This window comes from Haplochromis burtoni, unplaced genomic scaffold (genome assembly GCF_018398535.1).
Source record: "Haplochromis burtoni strain Fernald_Lab_line unplaced genomic scaffold, NCSU_Asbu1 Contig_62, whole genome shotgun sequence".
Classification (NCBI taxonomy): Eukaryota; Metazoa; Chordata; class Actinopteri; order Cichliformes; family Cichlidae; genus Haplochromis; species Haplochromis burtoni.
This window is the reverse complement of record NW_024582423.1, coordinates 331,302-341,113: the sequence shown is the minus strand read 5'-3', so window position 1 is coordinate 341,113 and position 9,812 is coordinate 331,302. Positions and strand designations below refer to the sequence as shown.

The following is a 9,812-nucleotide window of genomic DNA, read 5'->3' as shown; positions in this document are numbered from 1 at the left end:
CACACACACACACACACACACCCCAGCCCACACACACACACCCCAGCCCACTTGGCTGTCAGAGTATGTCCAAGCTTTGTAAATAAAAGTAAAACCATCTCTGTTTCTTTAATTCGGATAAAATATTGAGGAGGAACCACCAGCCCACAATGTTCCTCCACAGTCCTGACAAGAGATACTAAGAAAGAGTAGGAGGAAAATGAGAGCAAACGAGCGACTTAAATAGACCATGAGAGAGAGGGAGAGGGCAAGTGGGAGGGAACATGGTAGGGACAGATGGAGGGAAAGAGGAGGGGATGTAGGGAGGGATGAGGCAGGGGGAGAAATGGTTTGGCTATATAGCAAATGGGAAATGAGGTACGCAGACAGTTTGAGGCACAAACAGAGGGAGACAATTCCTTGGTTCATTATCAGCAGGGCAGTTTATCAGTTTAAAATTTCATGAGTAGAGAAACTTATTTCCCTCGTTCCTCTGTTTCTCGCTGTACTGAAAGCTATTGGTTTATGGTTTCTCCCAGAAAGAAAGAAATATACATGTAAATAATTTATGCTTAAAATTCATCCAGATGAAACCATTAGCAGAGTTTTGTCAGACTTGAACTTTTACCATTGTTATTGAGTGAGCCGCAGAAGACGATTCAGAAACCCGTGATTGTGTGTTTGGCCAGTGTCAGCAGGATCTTTGCCTGTTAAATGAAGATGAATGTTTTGCAATCAGCTCGGCTCGCTGGAGTATGAAGAGCTGTTTTCTGATCCTCAGGGTATGCAGCATAGCACCTCTGAAGATGCAAGAATCCTGCCTGTTCCTCTTTAATTTCACATATCAATCTTCAATTTGCCAACACAACATCTCGCTCCTTCTGGCTTCCATTTGCTTCACGCACGCTTCCTCTTTCCTGCCGCCTTTTCTCTCAATCCCTGCCTCCACTTGTCTCCCTCTTCTTGTCATTAATGCGTCTTTTCTTAGTTCCTCTATTCTTGTCAAAAGACAGCTGGAATCCACAACAGATGGGTGAATTTATGCCTTGAGTGGAAGAGCAAAAATATTGAAACTGTGTCTACCACTGTGCTAAAGTTGTTTGCTCCCAGTAAGTACTCAAGAGCGTCTTTCAGTGTATGAGGTGAGAAAAAGGAAAAGCTGCCTGTTTACTTTCGCTCACATTTATTGATGACTCTCTGTGGGATTGCTGAGATTAAAGCAGCCTTGCATTGTCTCAGAGGATATGTAGCTCAGCTTCTGAGCAGCAGTTTCCCAGCCATAGCAGGTAGCTCATATGCACGGGGTCACCTTGGGGATGTAATTGGAGGGAGTGACGAGGGATGAGGCAGTGGGCAAAGGATGAAGGGGCAGCATGCCAGTGAGAGGCTGCTGTAAGATTAGTGATTGACAAAAAGATGCTGGGTGGAAGAGAGAGCAGAAGCTATAATCATCGTTCATCTACCACATTATCTTTCATTGTAGTCCTGAAGGAATTTGACCAAGAGTCATGTGTGTGTGTGTGTCAGGGAGTGATTGTAGGGGAATTCTTCAACCCACTAATGATAACTACAGGGTATAATGGACAAAAAGCCAGATTGGTTGAAATTAGACACGCACCCAAACACACCCTTAACAGCTGTAGATCTAGCTGCCCTCTCTGCCTTCAGATATTCTTTCCCTTTTTGTCAGTATGAGCAGTTCTTTCTGTAAATCATGTTGTCAGAAGGTCACACATTTCACATACGCCATTTGACTTTTTCAAGCCTCTACACAGGAGCACAGATGAGACTAATCAGTCTCTTAAACTCAAAGTCATGCACGCACACTTGGAAAGACTTTAACATGGGATCTACAGATGGCTCCCTAAATGTGTTGTCAGTGTCTATTAGAGTGCAGGCAATGAGTCTGGCATTGTGGCAAATGATGCTCAAGCCACTGGCCACACTATGAAAATGCACACAGGTGCACTGTAACTCCAGGAAGCTAATGAAATTACGCTCTGCACCAGCGACTCACTGGTATCAAGAAGATCTCAATCGATACCTTTACATCTCATTACACTTCTATTTCACCTCCGGAAAGACCCCATGATTAGATGGGCACATGACCACCACATGCACATGAGCATGCACGCACCTAAAAGCTACCCTTATTAGCAATTAGTTTTTGTTCAAATGAGCAAAGAGCCAATATAAACAGATAATGTAAAATATCAATGTGGACTTGAATTACTTGTGTTCACTTAGTGTAAAAGCGGGAACGAGATATAGAGGGATAAAGAGGAGGGTTAGCCTACAACATTGCAGCATTGCCCAAGGGATGCAGCGGCAACAGCAGCAGCAAAGACTGCGGATTCCTGGAGCCCCACGAAATGAAGGCATTTGGGGTGGGGGTGGGGGTGTAGATGGGAAAGAAGATGTGCTGCGGGGAGGGAGGTGGGAGGAGATGGATGGCTGGTTGTAAGGGATTAGAGGAATAGCTCATCAAGCATTCAGAACACGGATTCTCTCATGCTCCCACAAGGTGCCTTTCACACATGCACACATATGAGCACGTGGGCCCACACGCTAACGCCATTACGTGTGCGCTGTTGCTATTTCTGACTTTAAAAAAAATCAAGAAAACCCACAGCATTTCTCAAATTACCCTCTCAGCTGACTTTAGCTCGCATCCATCGCACCATTTGTTCATTCTCACACATGATGTAAAATATGCAGCAAATAAAGATCTAAACTGGGCAGTGAGTAAAATATTCCCTTTAAGCCTAATCCGAAAAGTGTACGACACAGCGGAAAAAAAGACCAGAATGAACTGTGTTAGGGGAGAAAACCTGCAGTTCTTATTCATTTGAACCTCCTCCCTTCTGTGTTTTTACTCGTTCTCCTCAGTTGCCTCCTCAGCAAATCCCTTCATTCCCTCTTTCCAGTGAACAGGCTGCTTGTGGAGTTCTCTCTATAAGAGCCAAGAGAGAGGGGGACTACCGTACAGTACATGAGAGGATTTCGTCAGCTCTCCCCTTTTCCTCCACCAAGCACCTCAGCAGAAGTGTTTTTAGTGAAGCAGTTTAATCCAGCAAATAAGAGCACACACGATGTAGCTATATTACTTTCTTTATATGCTATGAGCATACATTAAGACATTTGCTCCAACAAGAATCACATGACTCAAAACTAAAGCTGCTTTGCTTTCACAGGAACCACCTCACCTCACTCCCAGACGCTCTCGCTTTTCTGTCTCCTTGACTTTCTTCTGTGTATGTGTGTGTGTGTGTCATTGTCTGGTCATTGTCTCACAGATAACAGTTTTCCGGATGGGATCGGAGGGTCATCAAGACATTGACCTTGCCATTCTCACTGCGTTACTCAAAGGTGAGTATGTTGGTACGTGTGTGTGTTTGGTGTTTGTTGAAGCATGAGTCCACAGTGAGTGACTTCAATTTCACTCCTCAAATGTTGTTATTTGGCAGTTTCTTTACATGAAGGGAAGATGACTGTTTCAGAAAGCGTTCCTTCCTCATACACTGTTCCAGTTAGTTGCTCAAATCACACAGGTTTCTGTGGTTACACCTCGTAGCTCTGGAATAAAACACAGAGAAATCTGTCTGATCTCATCAGCCAGTCACATGGCAGCAACGCAATGCTTTTAGGTGTGTAGACAGAGTCAAGACGACCTGCTGAAGTTCAGCCTGAGCATCATAACCTTAAACAAAGGTTTAACATTTAAGTGACTTTGAGTCATGGTTGTCGGAAAGAGACGGGCTGGACTGAGTATTTCAGAAACTGGGATCCATTGCGATTTTCCCGTAAATCCATCTCTAGAGTTTTCAGAGAACTGTGCGAAAATATCTGGTGAACTGAATTTCTCTGGGTGAAAATTCCCTGTTGATCCCAGAGCTCAGAGCAGAATGGACAGACTGCTTCAAGCTGATTGGAAGCCAACAATAAATCACATAGTGATTATACAGCCAACATATACAGAAGAACACTTTAAAACGTAAGACACATCAAATCTGGTAGCAGATGGTTTTCCAGAAGCAGAAGAACAGGTGCCACTCCTGTCAGCTCAGAGCATCAACAGTTACCCCAGAATTGGTCTATAGATATGACAAACTTTGCCTGTTATGTTGAGTCTAGATTTCTGCCAAAACATTCTGATAGTAGAGTCAGAATTTGACGTAAACAGCATGAAAGCATTGAGCCTTCCTGCCTTTTATCAATGGATCAGTCTGCTGGTGCTGGCATAATAGTGTGGGGGTATTTTCTTGGCTTGCTTGGTGCCCCTTGTACCAGCTGAGCATGGTTTAAATGGCACAAGCCGCCTAAGTATTGTTGCCGAAAATGCCCATCCCTTTATGACCATATGCAGTATAAAGCATCTTCTGATGGCTGCTTTCAGCATGATGACACGTCACAAAGCTCAAATCGCCTCAAACTTTTTTCTTGAACATGACAATGAGTTCAGTGTATCCAAATGGCCTCCACAGTCACCAGATCTAAATCCAATAGAGCATCTTTGGGATCTGGTGAAATGGAAGATTCACATCATGGATGTGCAGCCAGCAAATCTGTAGCAACTATGCTATCATGTCAATATGGACCAAAATCTCTGAGGAGTATTTCCAGGAGTATTTTAAGTCAGTCCTGAAAGCAAAAGGTGGTCCAATCTAATGCTACCAAGGTGTAACTAACAAAGTGAGTGGTGAGTGTATATTTAGGTGTCTAATTGTTTAAGTAATTACTTAAACATAAGGGGGTTGCAGCTCTAGTTTCCCAACAGCTACAGTATTAAAGCCATTACAGGCAGGCTTACAGTGAGCTCAGCTTTCTCATTTTGTATGCTAATTAAAAACCTGAGATAAAAATAACACCTGTAAAATCATCAATTAGCGCAAACACAGCTGCTCATTACCTCTGTGGCCAGAGACAAGTAATTCTAGGATGACACTGCCAGTCCCCGGTAAGTGCCCTGTCTTTTGTGGCATTTTCTTTGAAGAATATATTTGCATTTAAGTTGCACTTATGAAATACATTTTCATGAGGTAAAAAAGTTCTTTGTGAAAGCCATATATCATCTAAGCACAGCTCATGTTGTAAAATATCTTATATTTACACATGTACAGAACCTTATGTGGCATGGCCGTTCAAGGGCTGCTGTCATGGCCAAAAGATTTGGACCACGAGGAGTTTAAACTCTCTTTTAAAGGAGAACCACTGAGTACTCTGGGACTGCACGTCAGATCACCTTATAAAATATCTCATAAATTGCTCCTCAGAGACAAACTAATAGTGATTTAAAGGCTCATATCCTTGTTGTTTCCTCCTCCATTTATCACACTGCAACGCATTCTATTTAATCAGCACGACAACATGAGGACTGACACTGAAATATGCACAAAGAAACACTGAAGAACAAACCATTATCACTAGCCCTGCGTCATATGCTGTTGGTCTTTGCTGTGACAGTAAAACACTTCACACCCACTGAGTTATGGACTACAAGACTTCTAAAGTAGCTCTGGCGCGGAGAAGTTTACATTTTTAGGGTATATCCCACAACAGCCCTTTCCTGTTTAATGGTTTGTTCCTCTCCAAATCACTGTTTGTAAGTATTCATTAATACTGGCCATGAATGATTCACAAGTACTGCCATTTTTGAGATGCTCTGAACAGTTGTCTGGGCACAAAAATTTGGAACTTGGAAAAAAAAAAGCTCAGTCTTTTGCAACTTCCCATTCTCCTAGAGCCAATACATTGACTGTGAGTGGACATAATGCTTTGGTTCATGTGCGTACACTTGTAAAAAGGCTCATATTCAAGCTGTTCTGTAACAAATTCCTATACATTTGTTAATAATAATGAAAAATTACCAAAGTAAACCACACACACACACGAGTGGGAGAGAGAGGGGATCCATGGATCCATTTGCTCAATTGGTTGTTCAGTAGGTTGTATTGATTGTGGTTTCTGTTGCTTCTCCTATGCTCACAGGAGATTGCATGCATTTTCTCTTCCTGTCACACACTCACATACACACACACACTAGAGACTAGAAGTACAGACATCATGCCTGCATGCCAAGGATCAGTGATTCCTGTGGGAGTGCTTAGAAATTCAACACATATGATTGGCTGTCTCAGGAATTGTTCCCTAGAGGAACATGCCAGTCCACAGACAAGGAAAAAGTGCAAAAGAGTAGCTTGCAGTGATGATGAATAATTTCTTTGGCCCATCCATTAATTATCTTCATTCCAAACTCTTTTTCTCCATTCTGTTACCTTTTCTATATATACATAAGGTTATTGTGTTTAATGAGATCTGCTATTCATGTCTAGTCACATTGTTAGAGAAGCTTTTGTGAATAAGTGAAGGAAGAATGTGAAATCAAAGAGCAAAAAGGCAAAATAGCAAAAAGAACATCATTAAAAAGAAATTAGAAAAATTAAAAATGAGTTAGGGGCAAAATTGTCTTATGGTCAACAGCACGGGGGCCATTTCAGATGCAATTCTCATTCTGCAGCTGCATGAATGAGATGTGTTCAAGGCTTTTAGTGTAAAATGAAATCGGTCACATCCTGCCTGAGAGCTTTTTAAAACACTGGATTAGACTCCTTCGCCAAGGAACTAAGCCACTGCCTGGGGCTCAACAAAAAAACAAAACATCACAGTCAGGAATGCACAGAGTGGAGCGAACTGAGCAAGAATCGAAGAAAGAGAATTTAAGGGGAGAGCGCGAGCCTCTGTAAGAAAGATAGAAAGATTAAGAGAAGTGGAAGGAGACCTCGCAGAGAGGAAACAACAACTACACACAGATGGTGCAAGTGTGGTGAGGTGGGAGTAATTGATGGCCTGCTGTCTGGGGTAGTCAATATCCTAAAGATTGGGTACATAAAGTCAGTTGACTTCAGTCCAACCCTGCAGGCAGAGAGAATGAAGTCACAGGCCTTTGATAAAGCAGGACCTCCTTTCCTTTTAATATATACATATATCCCCTAAAACTCCTATTAGTGGGCACTGCTTATTATCAGTGGGACTCTGTCAGAACTCACTCCATTAAGCTCTAGTGATGCAGCACAAGCCTTGAAGTCAGAGAGAGCAGGCTGTAAAGTGATGATATTGGGATTCTTAATACAAATCACACCATCTTGTCAAACCAGGGATATTATTGTGCTTTAACTTACAGTTGATTTGTCAGAAGGCTAAAAAAATTAATTTCTTCCTTTGTGTTTTTCTTGTTTTTCTCTGTTTGCACTACGCTAAAGTATTGTTGGGAACAGCAGGCTGTGATCTTGAATTACGTCTCATTAGTCAGCATTTGCTGAGATGTGTTAGTACAAACAGGTACAACGACAAAAAATAATATCTCTCATGGACTGACTGTCTAGTCACTTCAAATGCTGTAAGTGCTTTTTTTAATGGAACCTTGAAAAACTGAGTTAATTCCAAAATATTAGACGACAGAAAACAAGAGAGGAGAGAAAAAGGAAATGACAGGAGTCCATGAATACATTTGAACCACAGTGCAATTTCATTATGATATTAATTTCAGTCACAGTCACCATTTAGAGAAAAATAGCTCAACAGATTTACACAAATCTTGTAAACAAGGTATTTTGTTCCACCCAGCATTACACTCAATTTACTCCACTCACACTCTTTTGTTATTATTATTATCATTTTAATCTTGCATTTGTATACATTGGAGTTCTTTTACTTTGTCTTCTAGTTATGTTACTGATATGTTTTCTGGAGGATCGACGTGAAGGATCAGAGTACTGTAAATGTTTTTGGACACAGAAATCAAAGGAAAAATGTGTAGTCCACATTTTCTGCAGGGATGAGGTAGAGTGTTAAAGAAATGCTTATATCAGTGAGTAAAGACGGGTTCTTCTGTTTTACAGATGACAAGCGCAGCACAATACTATTCAAAACAGCTTCAAGTAGACCAAACCTTCGTCTTGTCACAATAACATTTTGCAGTTTAGCCAAGCACTTCAGCAAAATAATTCATGAGCGTTAACCTTGGCAGTCCCACTGCAGCACTTTACAAATATACAAATTCTGCAGAGTAATAAATAAACACAATGTCCATTTAGAATAATCATAAAAAATTATTTCTTTTGGTTGACTCTGTCATATTAATGTTAATATATTGATCAAAGATATAGATGTGGCAGTGAGGATATACTAGAATATATACTTATATTTTATAGCTGTGTTTCTCCTAAAGAAAAACTTGTATGTGTAACAATCCATACCAGGTGCTAATGCTTCAGCCCCTGATCAGCTGAGTTTGGCTTTGGCGTGGAACAGAGTGGACATCGCACGGAGTCAGATCTTCATCTACGGACAGCAGTGGCCTGTAAGAAGCAGATACAGTATAAGCCAGAATATATGTGATGTATACATACTGTGTTATTATTTATATTCACAGGATGTTTGAACCTGATTTATTCGCACTGACGCGATGAAACGGGCTGTTAAAAACACTTTGTCTCAACTCTGAGTTTCACAGTAGTTGAATTTGAACTTAATGCTAATACTGCTCTAATAATTATAACAATAATAGCTCACGATGCTCAAAGTTGTTTACATGAGAAGAAATACTTGATGCAGTTCTTGTGTATAGGATGTGATATCACTGTATACTGTGTATGTCCTAGGTTGGTTCCCTGGAGCAGGCGATGCTGGATGCCTTAGTTCTGGACAGAGTTGACTTTGTCAAGCTACTGATTGAAAATGGAGTCAGCATGCACCGTTTCCTCACTCTTTCCAGGCTGGAGGAGCTCTATAACACGGTAATGACAAGCATAAAGTGTTGAAAACACGCTTTAAAAAAAAAAAAAAAACCTCATTCTGTTACTTTTTTCTTTCTTTCAACAGCGCCATGGACCATCAAACACGCTGTACCACCTCGTCAGAGATGTCAAAAAGGTATGACCATCACTGCCGTCCCAGTAGCTCTGTTGCTGTTCAGTATGGGAATGTGGTATATTAAAGAAGACAAGTTTGACTCCATAGAGTTGCAGTTGCTTTTTTTGTGGTGTGTGTTGTTATGCTGTTTGCATCACTCCGTATATATCTACATTTTGCACTAGTTGCTGTAAACTGCAAATAGATGCCGGCCGGCTTTTCTTTTTCAGCTGGAGTTGCGGGCTGCAGTGGCTGTGTAGTGCTGTGCACGACTCTCATCCCTCTCATGATTCCTCAGTTTACTCCTTTCTTTATCAAAGGCACACACCACCACGGTAAACAAACACTACATGTATTAAATATTGTTTTATCCGCAGAACTCGGAGCAATACTGAGCAAAGTGAGACCACAATGGAAATGCTGCAAGGCTGAAGAGCTTAGTAGTCCCACAGTTTGTTTTAGTTTTAACTTGTATTTTAAATGGCCTGTAACTTGATTTCTTGAATAGTGATAGTTGAGACACAAGGTGATTCAGAGAGCTTACGGGGGGTGGTAGAAAAACACATTCATAACATTTAAATAAGGGGTGTCAAACTCATTTTACATTGTGGGCCACATGTGAAGAAGTGTAACTGCACATTTAATCTGTGAGATATTTTAATATAGGAAAAAGAAGTGTAATTTCAGCAGCACGTCTCAGTTTTTGTACATGATACAGAAATGCTGCTTCAGTACATTAAAAAATGTGTCTGCATGACTTCGGGCTTAAATTGTAAGGAAAAAATGTGTAAAATGACAGAAAAAGCTCTGGCATGTCATTGCCTACACAAGGTTTTTTTTTCTTTTCCTCTGAAACCAATGTAAAATCTTTTTTGTTTGTTTTTAAATGTTTACTATATATTAGATAGCAAAAAAAAGCTTAA

At 40.9% G+C, this 9,812-nt stretch overlaps 1 protein-coding gene across 15 annotated transcripts in view; it reads left to right on the top strand.

Annotated features, from left to right (window-relative positions):
• trpm3 (transient receptor potential cation channel, subfamily M, member 3) overlaps nucleotides 1-9,812 on the top strand; it is a 144,568-nt gene that overhangs the window by 106,386 nt on the left and 28,370 nt on the right. For 14 of the 15 annotated variants that reach the window (XM_042221173.1, XM_042221172.1, XM_014333677.2 and 11 more), the window contains exons 9-12: nucleotides 3,276-3,348; nucleotides 8,238-8,338; nucleotides 8,640-8,774; nucleotides 8,860-8,910. In XM_042221173.1, the coding sequence (XP_042077107.1) occupies nucleotides 3,276-3,348; nucleotides 8,238-8,338; nucleotides 8,640-8,774; nucleotides 8,860-8,910 (360 nt within the window). Of the gene's footprint in view, nucleotides 1-3,275; nucleotides 3,349-8,237; nucleotides 8,339-8,639; nucleotides 8,775-8,859; nucleotides 8,911-9,119; nucleotides 9,807-9,812 lie in introns of those variants that run through there. The other variant, XM_042221177.1, reaches the window with a different exon arrangement.